At 42.2% G+C, this 19,911-nt stretch overlaps 1 protein-coding gene across 1 annotated transcript in view; it reads right to left on the bottom strand.

Annotated features, from left to right (window-relative positions):
* MAP1A (microtubule associated protein 1A) overlaps window positions 1–19,911 on the bottom strand; it is a 332,532-nt gene that overhangs the window by 10,819 nt on the left and 301,802 nt on the right. The window contains exons 4-5 of the mRNA XM_063925911.1: window positions 10,672–10,812; window positions 1,524–10,110 (exon numbers count right to left, since the gene is read on the bottom strand). Coding sequence (XP_063781981.1) covers window positions 1,524–10,110; window positions 10,672–10,812 — 8,728 coding nt within the window. The remainder of the gene's footprint in view (window positions 1–1,523; window positions 10,111–10,671; window positions 10,813–19,911) is intronic.

The raw sequence follows: 19,911 nt of genomic DNA on the forward strand, positions 1-19,911 counted from the left end.
CATGTGGCCTTGTTTCCATGTCGAAGGTATGGCTTTTTGGCCGCAATTCTTCCATGAAGACCACTTTTCGCCAGACTTCTCCGAACAGTAAATGTGTATACCTGGGTCCCACTGGGTTCTGCCAGTTCTGAGCTGATGGCACTGCTGGACATCTTCCGATTTTGAAGGGAAGTTAGCATGATGTGTCTTTCATCTGATCCACTAAGTTTCATTGGCTGACCACTGCATCTACGGTCCTCAATGTTACCCGTTTCTTTGTGCTTCAAAGCTGAGAAATGTAGGCAGGTCCTTATCAATTATGAAATACCATCAGGGAAGTGTCTGATTGGCTCCAAATTTTATCTGCAGCAGGACAATGATGCCAAACATACAGCCAGTGTCATTAATAACTATCTTCAGCATAAAGAAGAGCAAGAAGCCCTGGAAGTGATGATATGGCCCCCACAGAGCCCTGATCTCAACATCGAGTCTTTCTGGGATTACATGAAGAGACATAAGGATTTGAGCAAGCCTACATCCACAGAAGATCTGTGGTTGGTTCTTCAAGATGTTTGGAACAACCTCCCTGCCGAATTCCTTCTTAAACTGTGTGCAAGTGTATCTAGAAGAATTGATGCTGTTTTGAAGGCAAAGGGTGGTCACACCAAATACTGATTTAATTTAGAAATATCTGTTCATTCACTTGGCATTTTGTTACTTGATAAAAATAAAATATTAACAAATCTATTTTCTAAAGCATTTTTACTTTTACAGCATTTTTTCCACACCTGCCTAATACTTTTGTACAGTACTATATGTATCACACATGTATATGTGTCACATACATTACACACACTTACCATGCAGCAGCTGCAGGTTGTAGATGTGGGCGGGACTGGACATGTCATGTTATTAGGTCCCTCCCCCTCATAGCAAAATGCCACGATTCGTGGGTCTATCGAGAGGGGAGAGCGACAACATGGCATGATTCTAATGGAACTGCATCATAATGGCCCAACTCCCTCCCAATTAACCTACGAATCATGTCAAACTGCATCAAGGGGAGAGGGCCTTATAGCATGGTTAAAGGGTCTCACGCCCATTCTAAAAAAAGGGTGCCCCCCTGCATGCACCACTTGCTGGGCACATATGCACGAATCTCTAGAGATGAACCAACAGTATACAGATAATATACAGATTTTGTTTTGAGCTATGTAAGTTTTCTGCTATAAAACTGGTTTTGTTTGAGGAGAAAAACTAGCTCTGCCTTTATTTAAGTTCAATAAAGAAAATATCTAAAATAACATTGGACACTTTCTGAAAGTTTCAAATGACATTCACCATTATACTCCAATTATATAATAATCTATTTTATGAATACCCCTCTGATAACAATACTTTGTGGAAATAATAATAAATCTAATGTTTTTATTATGTAATCCAAAGTGTAAGGGAACAATAATGATGAATTAAACAGTGATTCCATTAATAACGTTATTTTAAAGGAAATATAAAATATAATTTTTGACACTACAGTATTTTACCTGTAGATTTGATGCCATTTACTAGCTTGCCAGGATTACTGCTCTTAGAAACATCATCTTTGTCTTCTCCCCTTGAAGAATGTGACTGCAATGGGATTCTTAGCTTCTGGGATTTCTCTGTTGCATCTTTCCTCAATGTTGCATTTTTCACAGATTTTTCTGTTGCCTCTCGAGATGTCTGTTTTGTCAGCGTTGGAGAACGTTTACCCTTAGGCTCTAATTTCCTAACTGGAGAGTTTGATTTGGGTTTACTTAAAGGCTTCCTGACAATCTTTTTCTCCTTTAGATCTTTTTTGAGCACCTTCTCTCCTTTACTTATATTCAACTCATTAACTAACATTTCAGGATCGACCATACAGACATCAGGATGAGGAGGGTGGGGATAAGGATCCATCATTGGAGTAGGGTGAGGATCATGACCATGCCTTGCGCTGCTGTGGTGAGAATTTCCCATTGCTTTATCTACAGGAAGAAAGTCTGCATCTTCATCAGAGTCCATTGCAGCATCAGCTGTAATTGATGGGCATTCTTCAGTTTCTGGAGGAACATCTGAGTCTGATTGAGAGGATCCTGAATCACTGACCGATGTTGGTGGTGTTTCATCTTCATCAACTTTAAGATAATGAACTTTTACATGATGAGTTCTACCCTTAACTGAAGGTTGACCTTCATCTTGTGAAACATCACTGTCATCTGAAAGGTGAAGTGGGCTAGGGTTAATGAAGGAAGGAGAGAGTTCCCCCTTCCTGTGTAAATATTCAGAGGAAGATGATTTGTGCTCATACTCACTGGATGTCCCCATACATGGCTCAATCTCATGGGAAGCATCTCCATGATCTTCAGATCCTCTACCTCTTTGTGCATCAGGAATAAAAGGCTGAAATGTGTTCTCTGGAGATGAGAGAGAAAGAGGTCTATTTGGCTTCTCTGTATCTTCCTCAGAAAATGGAGAAGATTCTCTATCTGATTCTGGAGATGCCTTTTCATCCCGTACTTCAGAAGTGTAAAACTCTTTTTCAACATACTGTGAATGATGGAATACCTCTGTCATAGTGTTAATTTCGGTAGGGCCATTTGCTGTGGATGGCTCTTCTTGCTGATGAGGTGGAAATGAAGTCAGAACATTGGAAAGTGAAGGCATCGCTTCTGCATTTTCCACCTGTGTAGACCCCTGGTGCTCACCAATAGTTTCTTTCACTGTGTCAGCCTTTGATGTGCAATGTGTTCTTTTACAATCAATTCTGCATGGCAATGTACAGTCATCCATGTCATAAGAGCACATGGATTCACGATCATCAGTGACATCTTTCTCAACTGGTGAACAAGGCTTGGTTGCATCAGCAGGAACAAGGGGAGACACATCCCACAAATTCCTGACAGCTGCTTCTGAATCTGCTACATAGCTGCTAATCATTTGTGAATATAAACCTTCAGTGGTATCCTTTTTAACTGGGGTGCTGGCTTCAGATGATGTTTCTGATGCACTGAGAGAGTCTTCTTTCTGGTACTCCGCTTGTGTGTAGTGTCGTCCAGAAAATTTAGAATATAATTCATCTTCCTGAGGGCTTACAGGTGAAAATCTATTTATTGATGTATCGGTTTCACAAGACCTTTCAGAAACCTGTAGGTATTCATCATGTTCCTTTGTTACATGTGATATACTCAAGTTGTCTTTACCTGGTTCTTTAGAGCCTGTAAAGGACAATGATTGTAAATGATGCTCACATGATGAAAAATCTTCATTTTCTTTTGCTGTGGCTGAAAATACTCTGGATGAATCTTCAGATTCAGGAGCTGGAACCTCTATTCCTGCTAAACCTGAAGATTGTTGCACTGGGTACTCTGTTTGAAACTGGTATCCATGTACATCCTTTGTAAAATCAATTTTTGACTTGAAAGGAGAATAGGTGTACTCATAATCACTAGATTCTCTTCCATGTTCATCCTCATGGGAACTGTATTCTGCACTTGCAGAGGAGGATGGTTCCACAGGTTCGATTCCACTGAATTCCATGGTTTTAATTTCAGTCTGAACATTAAAATGTTCAGTGTCTACATCTGGAGTTTCAGAAAGAACACTGAAATTAGATAAATTGTTTTTTTCCTTGGAATGATCATATGTGTACATTTCATGTGAGCTTTCAGTATCTTCATGTATAGCAGGACACTTTGTCTCCTTTTCTGATTTTTCTTTGGCTCCTTTTTCTACTTCAGAATCACTTGCATTTTCTTCCCATGTCTCTGTCTTCTCATAGTAAGAGTACTTAGCTTGACTAGGTCTGGCGTCTACTACGCTAATGTTTTCACTAACTAAACTGATATTATCGTCCTCCTGATGTGGTGCAGTAAGGTAAGAAGCCCTTTCATGGTAATCATCTTCCAATTTATCTGTGTTTGGTGAATGGTCTGTGCTGTGTGACAGTACCTCAACCTGCTCTCCTGGTTTCTCTTTTTGAGCCTTGTCAGAGGATGCCTCCATGTGTAATTGTTCAGTTTCTTCAACAGCAAAAATATTTGTTTTTGTACCACTATCCAAACTCTCTGATAACTGTTGCTGTGTCTCTGTGTATTCAAAGGCAGTGGTATCTCCTGTTTCTTTTGGTGATATCGGTGAAGAAAGTTCTTTCTCGGTTAAGGTATATAAGTGAGATTCCTCTTCTTTTGAGGACATCTGGTCATGGAGTTCATTTTTAGATGTGTATGTTTCTAAGGATGGGATATCTATTTTTTCCTTCTCTAGATAGCCAGCACTACATGGCTCAGACTCTTCTATGATGTGTCCAACCCCAGATGCAACTATCTTTTCATATATATCAGCATACTGAAAAGATTTGTCATCTGGGTATGGTGTTGGTTCCCTTTCTTCTACAGTACTTCTTTTTGTAGAGCCGCATGTCTCGTTTTCATGGGAATACAATTCAAAGGGACTGCATGATGACTTCAAGTTTGCACCTAAATGATAATCCAATGAGCTTGGAGAAACTTTTTTGTCTCGTTTTGAAAGATCTTTTTTAAGGTCATCCTGGTTGTCTCCAAAGTTAAAGTCCATATTATCTTTAGAAAATGATACGTTCCCTGTGTACGATGTTTCAACATATTGTTCTGTGTGCTCTGTAGCACTATCATAAGGTTCATGTTCTTGTTTGGTCTGTTCTTGAAATGTATAGTCAGCTGTGGACGGTTGCTCTGGGAAAGAATCACAGCTTGCTTGCGTTACTGGAGAATGTTCATATTTGTCAAATAAATTAATCATTTCCTCTCCAAGCTGAAGGTCACATTTCTTATCAGTTATACTGCTTTCATAAGAGGAAACTGGTAGATCATGGTGAGCCTGTGAATATGGATACTCTTCATCCTCTTCTGACTCATGGTCTTCAAAACCCTTGTCTACAGGCAATTTTACATGTACACTTTCTATGCTGCTACCTTGATGAATTGAGGCCTTATTAACTCCATCCTGCTTTTCAAATAAAGCATTAACAGGTGAAGATGTTGTTACATAGGGAAGTTTGTTTAACAAGTCTGCTTCATCTGAAGGATATGTTGTTTCTAGTTGAGAGATAGATTCTTGAGATGGTGCCTTGTCTTCACCAGACACATGTAGTGACTCCTCTAAATAGTCTTCTTGTTTTTCCTCTTGAAAATGTGCATATTCTGTACCTATTATATCGCTATCTGTTTTACTAGTGGTTGATTGGTTAAATACATCTACATTTAAGGCAGTTTGATCTTCCCAATCATGTGAATCATCAAGGAAAGTACTCTCTCCCTCTTCAGTATACCGCAGCTTGTGTTCCTTTGTAAGGTATTGGAATTCTTTTTGTTTTTCCTCTGTAAACCATACCTTTTTCTCAGTTAATTGTGTCATATAAATGTTTTCAGTTTCAAAGGAGTCTTCATTATTAATTTCATCATCTGGAGGCACATCCTTCTCAGATGTTTCTGAGAAGCCCTTCTTTTCCAGTGAACTTTTTAAAATATCTGCTGATTTTATATGGCCAAGGGAAAATGCTGCATGAGGATTTTCTTTCAATGCTTCATTTAAAGGACTTGTCTCAGTTTCTGTAATTTCAATGGATTCCATTTCCTTATGTGGACTGTGATCTGCAAAAGAAAATGATTCTGACTCATCAGGGCTTGAAGATGAAATGACTAGAGATTTTTCTTCTTTTTGTTGAGCTTGTCCATCATAGTGAAATGAATGGGTTTTTGGCACTGATGATTCTCCTGAATAGACTTCTGGAAATGTTTCTTTATCAGTGTTAGGTTCTGCATTAGGTAAGGACTGATCATTATCTTGAAATTGTGCATCAATAGCCTTTAGATGTTTTTGATCTTCACAAAAGCTTTCCTCTGTGGACAACAAAAATTCCACATATCCGGGTGACATTTCATCAGATTTATATTTAGTGTCTTTCATTTGAGTTTGATCTTTCAAATTAAAAGAACTTTCATTGTCTAAATATATTTCTTTTGTGGGACTTCCTTGATATGTTTCATTTACAATTGGACATTGCTCTATTAAAGACATTTGCAAAGATGTATCATCTTCTCTTCCTTGTTCAGTAAAAGAAAGTGACTTTGCATCTCCTAGGAAAAGGTCTTGGCTAGAGCTCTCTGCCGACCTTTCATCATTTACAGGACTTTGCTCTGCACTACCTGCATAGTCACCATAATCTGTTGGCATTTGTGTGGGTGACATTGATTGCAATGGGTCAATTTTCTCTTCTATATGTTCTGTCTTATGGGACATTATGAAATCTTCATGAGGGACTTCCTTATTTGAAACTAAATCTTCAAATTGCATATATGGTTCAGGACTCATTGATAGCTTTGTGAAATTATCTGAGGTAAGGTCAATGTTTCTCTCCGGTATTTGTTCTCCCTCAGCTGCCATTATTTCTTTGGTTACTTGTGAGAATTCTGCAACATCATCTTGGTTACATGAATACATTGCCCCACTTGTTGTAAAGTCTTCAACTTCATCCATCTGTGCTGCAATTGCAGAAGGCACTTCTTTTAGGGTAGTAATCTTATATTGTGGCTCTGTACTTTCATGAGTTGGTTCATATTCAGTCAGTTTTTCACTTTTTCTTTCCTTTTCATGTATGAGTATGTCGGCTGCTTCAAAGAGTTCAGCTTGTGTAGTTTCAGATCGGTCTTCCACAGGAGACTGGTGAAAAGGCGTGTGCCCTGTGCTTGTAGGGCCTGACTGTGTGGGAGATGCCATTTTTACTGTACTGTCATCAGGACTTAAACATCTCTCCTCAGCCTCTCCAAGACTTGAATCAAATTTTTCTGCTTCAACACAAGGAACAGCAGGAGATGTCTTTCCGTCTCTACTATATGTGTACTGAATATCAGTAGCCCCATCTTCAGAAAACAGAAGGGCACTGTAATGCCTTTTATCAAGTGTCTCATCATCTTCATCCTCTTTTCCCAGGCAGCTCTCAGTCAGTTGACCTTTCATGGAAGCCATCAGTGATTGAAAATCTTCTGGTGGTGGGGATTTAAAACATTTATCTTCCTCTAGAGAAGAAGTTGGTGATATGGTGCCTGCAGATGGCAAGTACTCTATGCCCTGCGTTGCCTCAGTGTGGGAAGTGGGAATGCTATTGGCAGTGTCGAGTAATAATGAACTTTTTCCTGTCTCTTCTGTTTTTGGTGCAGTAATAGAAGCAACAGATTGGTCTTCTGCAACAGATGTAGCAAAGGAAGATAGTTTATCACATTCTGTTATCGATGTTGCTGAGGAAACATGCTCCTCCTCTGCAAGGGGTGCAGCAACAATATTTGCAGGATAACCCACTATTTCAGGCTCTTGTATCACATAACCTTTTGCAGACACAATAGAAGATGAAACAGCTTTAATTCCATGTATGGCCTCAAATGATCCAGGATGGTCTGGCACAGAAATATCGTAACTTCCTACATCATACTGGAGGTGAGGGATTCTTTCTTCCTGTTCATCATGTATTTCTTCATCAGAGATTGTCTGTTCAGTCTCTGAAAAGCCAGGCATAGTTTCATCTTGTATGTATGAAATATGCTCTGTAGCAGTTCCAGATTGCACAGGGACACAAGCCAAGTAGGAGGGTTCCTTTGAAACATCTTTGCAAATGTTTGTTTTTAAATCTGAGTCTTTCTGCAATGACATTGTAAAATCACAGGTCATATCTTCTTCCCTTTTGGTGTGTTCATCTTCTTTATGCTTCAGCTCATCTCCAATTTCTTCTGCATAGTCCTCCATTTCTTCTACCTCTGCCTTTTCCACCACCTCAATGCTTCTTTCAGTTTCTTTTTCTTCTACTTTTTTAATATAGTCATCTTTACATTGCTCAATTATTTCTTCCTTTTGCTTTCTGTCTAAAATACCCTTTTCATCCAATTCATTCTCTTTATCTTCATCAGTTTCCAGGTCTTGTATATCTAAAGTTGGCATTGATTCTAATCTGCTTCTGCCTGATAACTTCTTTCCTGCATCTGGGGTTGTTTCAGCCTCTTCTTCCGTTATTAGCTCTTCCTCAAATTCTACCATCTCAGCAGGTTCTTCCATCGCTGCACCTTCATCAACCATTTCTGTTGTCTCATCTGCTTGGTATATTGGCTTCTCTTCATGTTGTGAGTCTCCCTCCATGTCAGTGGTGGTGATTCCCTCATCTGGGGACTCAAGAGGACTTTTCTTATCTGATGTGACCTCATCTAACATGATGTCATCTCTCAATTGGTTCTGCAACACTAACATATCTGTTGGTCTGCTTTCAAAAGTCTCATTTTCTAAGAGAATGGTATCTTCTTTTTTATTAATTTGTTCATGCTTTAACTCCTCAAAGTCCTTAGTGAGATCTTCAGGGGTTGACATAGCTGATCTTTGTTCTGTTATATCAGCAACTTGTGGAATCTTTTCCAGATTTACTGGGTGAAGGTGGCTTACCTTTTTGTCTGCTGTGGTCTCTTTCTCAAATTTATTTTTCACTTTTTCAGTTCGGATTTTGCCTGGAGCTTTTGCTTTGTGTAATGTTTTCCTCACTTCTGGTGTAAATGGACGTAAATCATATTTTGGCAGTTTCTTAACTTCAGGTTTAATTTCTTTTTTCTTTTCTTCCCGCTTTACATCTTTCTTTTCCTCCTTTTTAATATTTTCCTTTTTTATATCTATTTTCTCTTTCTTTATTTCTTTCTTTTCTTTGTCTTTTTTTTCTTCAAGTTTAGAAATCTTGTCCTTGATATACTTTTTGCCTGTTTTCTCCTTTAGAAGTTTCCTTTTTTCTGTTTTTGTGGAATCACTGACATCTGTTTTTGTCTTTTCAATCTTTGACGATTTCTCAGTATGTTTATCTGTGGATTCCTTAGCCTTTTTCTCAATTTTTGTCTCTTTTGAAAGCTCTGATTTAACTTCTCTGGACAACTCTTCTGAAATATCTTCCCTTTTACTTGGTTTACCCGTGCTTGGTCGTGTGGAGGATTTTAGGCTTTCTTTGCTGTCAGCTCTTTGTTTTATTTTGGTGTGCTTACCAATAGATGGTGGACCACCACTGGAAATATCTTTTTGTGTTGCTACTGGGTACCTCAAGTAATCTAAATGTTTCAGCTTTTCTAGACCTTCAAGAATCTTATTTTGTGGAGCATTTCCAGGAAACAATACACGCACAATTTTCTCAGTGGGGCTTGCAGGGAGCCAAACAACAAGGGCTGTTATAGATGTGAGATACGGTACTGATATTTCACCCTCTTTCCCATTTGCTAAAATTATACCAGTTTTTGCTTTGCTGTTTCCAGCCCATTTTTGCATTAAAAACTGCATTTCTTTGCTGTCTTTTACTGGATTCAAGACGTACATATCCAACCTGCCAACTCCCATTTTATGGAACAATGTAATGGGCTCTATAGCGTTACTCACTACCCTGTATAAAGGTTCTGCTTTAATTCCTAGTTTATTTAAGTATTGTAATGTCAGACAAGCTTCTTCTATACTTCTTTTAACCTTCATACTAGATTCCGGCATTTTGAGCTTATCTGGAACATTAAAGAAGACAACACCCAGCTCTGGAGATATAAGGTTCTTCATCCAATCACTGTAAGCAGTGGAGCCCTGAGATTGTTCTTCATCTTGTTCAGCTATCTTTCTCTGAAGAAGTCCATTTATTCCAGGTAGATTATCTGCTCCAATATGCGTCAGCAATATGGAGTCAATTCTATCTAGATGTCGAACCAGCTTCCAGAAGCAGGACTTTCTTTCAGAGCCTCCATCTACAAGGATATTAAATCCATTGACAGCAAAAAGGGCAGAGTCTCCTCTTCCACCAGGAAATATGTAACAACATGGCTTTGACAGCTTCAAAAAGCCACCTGAATTTGGTGGCTCTAGAAGATCAAATGGAGAAGGAACATCAACAGTCTCTGACACATAGTCTGCAAACTCTGAAACCCCATCCATTTCAGGTAACACTAGTTCAGGATTGAGTTTTAAATGAATAATATCTTGGAAACTGGAATGTCCAAAGTTGCACCAATCACCTTCTTCCAAGCAAGAAACTGTTAGAGAAGCCTTAACCTCTGGATCAGTATTACTGAAGAGCTGGCAAACCTGCAAAGACAGAAACAAAAAGGGAAACAATTAGTGACTCAATAGTGACATGAGACAATGCAATTGTGTACTAAACATATGCTGCTGTTGTTTATTTATTGAATCTATCCAAATGGTACAGCCAAAGAAGGATAGGCATACAGTATATGTCAGCAGGGCAGCCTAGAGCAGTCTTAGGCGTACAGTGGGGAGGGAAAGGTGGGCATGGACAAATCTGTGGAGACGTGACATTGCCCCATAAAACAAATGTAGAAAAAAATAGTATGTGCGTCGCCATGAAGCATTGCTGCATGCTGCAAAGGCTACTCCACCAAGTTTGGGCCTGAGTAATTAGTACCCGCATCGCACCCCTCTCTGCGCCTCTGCATGTTATTGCCCATCTACAACTAGGTCACAAGTAGGATGTTTTTTGTTTTGTAAATTATGCTACAGAGAATTTAAAACAAATTCGTATCAGCCTTATTAGAAAGCTGATTATGTATATCCCAGAAACAAAGCATAACAATAGTAGTGACAATAACAGTGCACATTTCAAAACATAAATATTAAAAACATACTAACCTCTGCGTCACTGAACACCTCCCCGAGTTTAGGTAAAGGAAAAGTCCCACTCTGCAGAATTAAATCCCCTTCCTGGTCTGAGCACTGACCACTTAGGATAAGGAGTTTGTAAGCTGAGGGATCTGTGATCAAGGAACGTACCTAGTAGAGAAATAAAAAATATATTTAGTTAAATAATAATAATATATATTTTAAACATTTTTTGTACATTTATATTACGACACATATGATATAACCAATCAAAACGCATTTCAGTGCTAGAATTCACTAGAGATGTGCGGTGGACACTTTTCGAGTTTTGTGTTTTGGTTTTGGATCTGGATCCCCACTCGTGTTTTGGATATGGATTGGTTTTGCTAAAAACCACCCTTTCAGGTTTTGGTTTTGGATCTGGATGATTTTTGAAAAAAACATAAAAACAGCTAAAAGCACAGACTTTGTGGGTAATTTTGATCCTAGGGTATTGTTAACCTCAATAACATTTATTTCCACTCATTTCCAGTCTATTTTGAACACCTCACAATATTGTTATTAGGCCAAAAGGTTGCAACGAGGTAGCTGGATGACTAAGCTAAGCGACACAAGTGGGCGGCACAAACACCTGGCCAGGGCCGGCTCTTCCATTAGGCAGCTTTAGGCGGCTGCCTAGGGGCGTTGGCCCTTGGAGGGTGCCACTGAATTCATCAAGCAATAAATTGAAGGATATCTCTGTATGAGACATCCTCCTTTTACACTGCACTGGCAGCGGCTGCAGGTCTAATCAGGCATAGAGACTCAGCTTCCTCCGTGCCGACACGTGTATCAACAAGTCATGTGAAAGCACATAGGAGGCGGATGTAACTATGGCTCCCGAGGGGCGCCCCCATGGCGGCTCCTCATAGCCCTATTGCACCTCCAGCAGAACCCTGGATCCCGGCTCTCCAGCAGCAAGTTGAACCTGACTACATGTCTGCACCCAGCAGCGTCGCTGTAATGCTGCTGCCGACTATAAGCGGAACACTGCCAATGATGAGGTAAAACAACATAAGGTAAGTAACCCATGCGGGTTTCTGCAGGACCACATAGGGTGGGGGAGGGGGGTGTGGGGGGTGGAGGAATTGCATAGCACATTAGAGAAAACACAGGATTAAAAATATATGTAGGTGCGTATTAATGTATTTATACACATACAATTAAATACCCCCACCAGATGTGTATCACTCATCATAAAAGTTCAATTCCTAACATGCCACCTAACATTTATTTTATACATATTACAATATATCTTTTCATTTTAAAAGTCCTTGAGTGTCATCCCTTTTCTCTGTCTATGTATAACGATACCTCTGGGATGTGGTGAGGGGGATTGGGGGTGAGTGCCGGGTTTGCAGATTAGGGGGCGCTAGGCTGAAACTTTGCCTAGGATGCAGAGAGACCTTGCACCGGCACTGCACCTGGCCCATCTAGGAGTGGCACTGCAGGGGCAGACAGGATGGCAGTTTTAAAAACAAGGCCCCAAAGAGCACATAATGCAAAGAAAAAAAAGAGGAGCAAGATGAAATTGTCTTGGGTTGTTTGTTGTTTAAATAGGACATGCACAGTTTAATAAACCCATCATTTCAGCGACAGGTGACCCCCCTGGAAAAAGCTCGCCAAGTTCTCCGAATCATAGCTAGCTATAACATACCACCTCCATATTTGATGAATTTTCACATTATGAGAAGAGGCAAGAGGAAGAGGAAAGTTTCAAGAAGGTGATTAAAAATTAGAGAGTCACATGCAATCAGGAACAACACACAGACTTTCACCTCCACTCCTATATTGGTGTGGAACAGAAAGGACTTCAATCAAGCAAATATTTAATTATTAATTACCACATTACTGGACAAACTGAAAAACTAGGGGCCAAAGCCTCCTTCTCCATCTTCAGGGATTAAGATAATCTCAGATTTAATGCTGGGATGCCAATAAACTGGTGTATACCACAGGATCAAGACCGGATATTTTCCCCTCAATGGAGTCTTATTTTGTGAAAATCTCGTGGGTTTCTTTTATTCCATTTTTTTTATTGCATTTTTATTTACATATTTTGTGGCAGATGCTTTATTTTTGTTTTTCACAGCTCCCAGTTACACGCATGTGAGCATACCTGTGTCTTGTTTATTTTATTCATATTAAGTACTAAGCATGACTGTGCAGTGAATTTTTTTGTTACTGAGCCCCTGCCCTAATGGAACTTACCACTCTACAGTCCAAACTAATTTCATACTATAAGTAGGACTGTGGGAGGAAGCAATGCTAACCTCTTTGCCCACATCATGCCTCAGCCTGGCAAGCCAGACATCTTCCTGGCTGTAAGGCACCATGAGACTCCATACTGGGCCTTATTTAGTAACTGTTTGTGCCTCACAGGATCTCCTGGCCCATCTAGTGCTGCAGTGCAATGGAAAGCTGATGCAATGCAAAATCACTGAAACTCTGTTCTTCTAACTCCACAAGGTCTTGCGATAACCTTACGCAGCCCTTAGGAAGAGAAGATCCCTGTACAAGAAATGCGCATCTTCTAAATAAATAATCCCAGAATGTGGAACATCAATAATCAAGGTTGACTAATTGGAGCCATTCATTTGAGTGCATCCCTAACATGACATAATTGAGAATAACCTCTCACTAATGCTTTGGCAGAAAACATCACGTTTACCTCTCCGGCAGTTGCGCTGGATTATAATTCAGGCTCTTCTGAGTCACACTGACTTTGGCCACAAATGTGGTGTCTCCTCACTTTATTTAAAAACACTTCGGCAATTTCCATTTCCACATTTGCAGCTAGTTTTCACAAATCTGTTTGTGATGTTGAAGCTTGTTTCATATCTGCTCTAGGCTTTCATTTAAACCTAGGATCAAGTACAGCAGCATCCCTGGACTAATACAGCATAGGCAGCACCCCATGAGAATTACACAGCACAGCAGACAGGTAACAGCACCCCTGGACTTAAACGGCAGTGGGGCAGCACCCCTGGACTGATAGGGCAGAGGGGCAGCACCCCATATAGGGCAGCACCCCTGGAATGATGTGGCAAAGAAAAGACGTGCTAGATGGAATTGTCCTTGGGCCCTTCCACCGACCCTTATGGTGTATAAACAGGACATGCACACTTTAACAAACCAATCATTTCAGCGACAGGGTCTGCCACACAACTGTGGCTGAAATGATTGGTTTGTTTGGACCCCCACCAAAAAAAGAAACAATTAATCTCTTCTTGCACAAACTGTCTCTACAGTGGCAAGATGTCATCCTCATCCTGAGATTCCCCCCTTCAGTGTTTACATCCTCATCCTCACAGAGAAATAATATTCAAACAAACAAACCACATCATTTAGGTGTCAGTGGGCTGCTTATGCTATTCCCCAAAGTTTCTGAACTTGACAATGACTTATGATGAATGCGCTGCAAGTGACGTATAAGGGAGGATGTTCCCAGGTGGTTAATGTCCTTAACCCTACTTATTACGGATTGGCAAAGGCAACACATGGCTTGACACCTGTTGTCCAGATTTGTGGAGAAATAATTCCACACCGAAGAGGTGGCTTTTTTGGTATTTTGCCCAGGCATGACAATGGGCTTTTTCATCCCATGGCCAACAACTGTCTCTACTGGTGCCTTATTCAAACAAACCACATCACCATCACAATCCTCATCGTCAACTTCCTACGCAGCGCCAGCTACACCCATATCCTCCTCATCCTGGTGTGCTTCTACAGTGACATCCCCAATCTCAATATCAGCAACTGGACAGGCGGTGCTCCTCCCAACACTTGCAGGTTGCGTGCAAATGGTAGTAGGAGCCTCCTCTACCCATACAGTGTTGTGAAGGTCAGGCCTAGACATTGCAACCGCAGACAGTGCCAGCACCCCTGTATTTTCACAACACCCCTGTAATTTTACAGCATACAAGACAGGGCCAGTGTACATTGAATTTCACTGCTCCCTAGAATTATTACAGCATGCATGACAGGGCCAGTGTACATTGATATTCACTGCACCCTAGAATAATTACAGCATACAAGACAGGGCCAGTGTACATTGATTTTCACTGCACCCTAGAATAATTACAGTGTATTAAGACAGGGACAGTGTACATTGATTTTCACTGCACCCTAGAATAATTACAGCATACAAGACAGGGCCAGTGTACATTGATTTTCACTGCACCCTAGAATAATTACAACGTATAAGACAGGGCCAGTGTACACTGATTTTCACTGCACCCTAGAATTATTACAGCATACAAGACAGGGCCAGTGTACATTGGTTTTCACTGCACCCTGCATTTTTATAGCATACAGGGCCAGTGTAGTGTTATTTGAACAGCAACACCCCTATATTTTACAGCGTACAGCAGTGTGCTTTTAATTTTTAACAACTGCACCTCTGAATTTTTACAACATCTAGGGCCAGTGTAATGTTATTTGAATAGCAACACCCCTATATTTTACAGCATACAGCAATGTGCTTTTAATTTTTAAATGCACCCATGAATATTAACATACAGGGCCAACAGCACCCCAATATTTTACAGCATACAGGAGCAGTGTGCTTTAATTTTTAACAACTGCACCTCTGCATTATTACAACATACAGGGCCAACAGCACCCCTATTTTTTAAAGTATACAGGAGTAGTGTGCTTACAATTTTCAACAACTGCACCTCTGAAATTTTACAACATACAGGGCCAGCAGCACCCCTATATTTTCCAGCATACAGGAAGACAGTACCCCTGCACCCTGTACAACAGTTACAGCCAGAACAGTAACACCCATGTACAGCTGCAGCACATGAAACACCAGTGACAGACAGGACAACACCCCTAACACAGCACAGGTACACCACAGTGACAGCAGCTGCACCCCTACAGAGCACACACTAACCCCACCAAGCACCACCACCCACAGAGAGAGACAGAGGTCTGTCTCCCTCACTCTCCAAGTCTGGAGTGAAAATGCCAGCGATGCGCGGCTGTTTATATGGAATCCAAATCCTGCAAGAAACCAACAGCAGGATGTTGACGTTTTGCCTCTTGCCTCTGTCCTGGTTTCCGAGTCTGGCGGGAAGTCCCAAGCCGTGCTCAGATCCAGGCTCGGGACGTGATGTTCGGAGGAGGGTTCAGTTCTCAGGGAACGGAACCCTCTCATCTCTAGAATTCACCCACATTGTGTCCACACCAGAAAGCTGCTGGCATCCATCCCAGTAACATCAGGGCTCCTTGTGACACACACTGTACCACATACAGAAATAGCCTGCATTGCAAAAAATGTCAGATACAATGCTACCCATCAGGGCCTGATTAAACAACAGGCTGATAAGGCTGGAGCGCTGGGTCCTGGGGGTTGCAGCGCTGGCACAATAGATTGCACTGAGATGGGAGCATTTCTTTGTTCCACTGGACTTGGGGCCGAGCAAGTTCTCATGAGATTTCCCCCGGGAACTGTGGGAACAGCGGTGCCTGCTGGGATTGTCAGCATCACCGAGGCAGGGACACTGGGAAGAGAAGATCCTGGGAGAGCTGCGGCTGGCTCCGCTGTCGAGGCTGTGATACTGTGGGAGCCGCGGGGCCTGCTGGGATTGCCGGCATCATCAAGGCTAGGACGCTGGGAAGAGAAGAATTTGTTAGAGCCGCAGCTGGCTCTGCTGCCGAGGCTATGATTGATGCTACTGCCACCGTTGCCAGCACTGCTAGGGCAGTAAGTGGCAATATAAATGGAGCTGAGACCCGAACCTGTTACAGATTTTTAGCTGAATGTGAGCGAAACAATTGGTGGTGGGGTAGGGGTGGCGGCCACTTCTGTATTAGCCTAGGGCGGCTGGAACCCTTAATCAGGCCCTGCTACCCATCAACATGTAGTATAAATTACTCAGCTGCGTACTCCATTCTGCTCCCTGATTGCAACTGTATCCCTGGCCCTTGTGTGCTTTACCCTTATTGATTTTACGTCATCTCCTTTTCACAAAATGTACCCATCATCTCTGTGCAATGTGTTCCCTGACCCATGTAGGAACCATTCTCCACCACCTCTGCTGATACCTAACACAATTTATCAGGCCAGCCCGAGTGCTTCACTACTCAACCACTACCTGTCTAAGTGAAATGATCATATCGGTATCACTGGTATCGGAATTGGTAAAACAAGCTACAATGGCAGCAGTATAAAAATTACAGTGGCATCCGTTAACAAGCTACAGTGGCATTCATACAGTGGCTTCCATATAACAAGCGACAGTGGCATCCCTATAACAAGTAAAGTGGCATCCATGCAACAAGCTGCAGTTGCAGCCATATAAGTACAGTGGCATCCATATAACAAGCACCCAAAGAAAAAATTAAATACATTTTAATAATTTTAAGTTTTATATGAACAAAAAACAATGTACAATAAATATCTACACTTTATATATTCTGCACCTAAAAGGGAAAAATAAAGACAATAATACCTGTATACTGTATTTATATTAATAACAATCTATAAAACAAATACTGTACAGGCTTACCTAGATAAATGTTAATGCAATCCTCCTTTGAGAGGAGGAGGTAGTGGTGGGTAGGTGGTTTCAAGCTCACTTTGGATAGGTCTTAGGAAAATATGGGGGCTGTGAGTAGGCCTGAGTGACACGTTGAGGGCAAGTGAGATGTCTGAGTGGCATGTGATGGATTTTTAGAGCAAGTTAGGGGCATATGGGGTATTGGGATTAGCAATGTGGGTGTGCCAAGTTAATTTATCGGATGTTCTTGATTCTTGAAATTAAGGATAATGTGTGGCTCTTATAAATGCTTAAGTGGCCCATGTAGTGTATCAGGTTGCCCATCCCTGATCCAATTGCGTTACTTAAGCAACACCTGCTGTTGGCTCTTGAGTGTAATATCTTTCATCATTTTCGCAGTGTTCTAGACTATTTCTCACTAGTCCTGCATGCTGAATATCCAAGCGATCCCCATATTTTGTACCAGGACTGCTCTTATTCTAATTTTATTGATATCCCACACTTCAAAACTTGAGATCCCTACAGTAGACAGGGCCGGTTCTAGACCTTGTGGCGCCCAGGGTGAAAGTTTCCTTTGCACCCCCCCCCCCCCATGATAGGTAAAACAAGGTTAGTGCGTGCCGTAGGCATCAGGGAAAAAATGGGTGTGGCTTCATAGGGAATGGGCGTGGGCACAGTTATGCCCCCTGTAGTTGTGCCCCCAGTAGAGTTATGCCCCCTGTAGCTGTGCCCCCAGTAGATTTGCCACCTGTAGCTGTGCCCTCAGTAGTTGTGCCCCTGTAGTTTTGCCCCCTGTTGCTGTGCCCCCTGTAGTTTTTCCCCCCTGTTGCTGTGCCCTCAGTATTTTTTCCCCCTGTTGCTGTGCCCTCAGTAGTTGTGCTCCTGTAGTTTTGCCCCCTGTTGCTGTGCCCTCAGTAGTTTTGTCCCCTGTTGCTGTACCCCTCTAGTGTTGCCACCTGTCGCTATGCCCTCAGTAGTTGTGCCCCCTGTTGCTGTGCCCTCAGTAGTTGTGCCCCTGTAGTTTTGCCCCCTGTTGCTGTGCCCTCAGTAGTTGTGCCCCCTGTAGTTGTGCCCCTGTATTTTTGCTACCTGTTGCTGTGCCCTCAGTAGTTGTGCCCCTGTAGTTTTGCCACCTGTTGCTGTGTCCTCAGTAGTTGTGCCCCCTGTTGCTGTGCCCCTGTAGTTGTGCCCCTGTAGTTTTGCCCCCTGTTGCTGTGCCCCTGTAGTTTTGCCTCCTGCTGCTCTGCCTTGAGTTGCTGTGCCCTCAGTAGGTGTGCACGTGTAGTTGTGCCCCTGTTGCTGTGCCCTCAGTCGTTGTGCCCCATTGCTGTTCCCTCAGTAGATGTGCCCCCTGTTGCTGTGCCCTCAGTAGTTGTGCCCCCTGTCGCTGTGCCCTCAGTAGGTGTGCCCCTGTAGTTGTGCCCCTGTTGCTGTGCCCTCAGTCGTTGTGCCCCGTTGCTGTACCCTCAGTAGATGTGCCCCCTGTTGCTGTGCCCTCAGTAGGTGTGCCCCTACAGTTGTGCCCCTGTTGCTGTGCCCTCAGTCGTTGTGCCCCCTGTTGCTGTGCCCTCAGTAGTTGTGCCCCTGTTGCTGTTCCCTCAGTAGATGTGCCCCCTGTTGCTGTACCCTCAGTAGTTGTGCCCCCTGTTGCTGTGTCCTCAGTAGGTGTGCCCCTATAGTTGTGCCCCTGTTGCTGTGCCCTCAGTCATTGTGCCCCGTTGCTGTTCCCTCAGTAGATGTGCCCCCTGTTGCTGTGCCTCGTTGCTGTGCCCTCAGTAGATGTGTCCTCAGTAGGTGTGCCCCTATAGTTGTGCCCCTGTTGCTGTGCCCTCAGTCGTTGTGCCCCGTTGCTGTTCCCTCAGTAGATGTGCCTCCTGTTGCTGTGCCTCGTTGCTGTGCCCTCAGTAGATGTGCCCTCAGTAGGTGTGCCCCTATAGTTGTGCCCCTGTTGCTGTGCCCTCAGTCATTGTGCCCCGTTGCTGTTCCCTCAGTAGATGTTTCAAACAGAAAAATATATCTACTGCGCTGAAATGCAAGGGGTGCAGCTACTCAACAGGTTACCACAAACCTAGGTGCATACATGAAACAAAAAAATGTGAATAGCGCTCCCCAATTAGGATATATATCACCAGTACGTAATGTCCATCAGATTCTTTCAAGCAGTATTGATAACAGTAGTTCACGTTCTGATGTCTTCTCACATAGCCGTTCAAGATACCTCAAATGAAATTAGAAAAAACGCCTCTCATAGCGTAAAACAATTTTTCCATTTATTCTAAAACGTAAAAATTTATAAGATAACAAACAATCAGTTATCCACCACCATACAGAGTAACTGCGTACCAGAGTGGGCCTATACAAGGCATGTGTTGCACATGAAAGGGTTAGTCCCGGGTGTAACTCCTCCACGGTCCAGCTGTTCTGCCCTTCAAGGTTCCACGCTGTATCAGTCTCTGCCTTGATCCCCCAACGCGCTTCAACATAAAGTCTTTTTCAAGGTGTAGTGGTGGTTCTCAGGCCTTCTATATTTATACTACTACTAGCCAATCACAAGCAAGTGGGCGGTCTTACATTAATTAGTGCCTTTACAATCCTCAATTTAACTCAGTTATAAACCTTTATCACATTATATGATTCCCCCAACATGTACATTCCTTTATCCACCAAAAATCTCTCTTGATATGCATTCATAAAGGTTTTTATTTATTTTAATTCCGTTTTC

This window comes from Pseudophryne corroboree, chromosome 6 (genome assembly GCF_028390025.1).
Source record: "Pseudophryne corroboree isolate aPseCor3 chromosome 6, aPseCor3.hap2, whole genome shotgun sequence".
Classification (NCBI taxonomy): Eukaryota; Metazoa; Chordata; class Amphibia; order Anura; family Myobatrachidae; genus Pseudophryne; species Pseudophryne corroboree.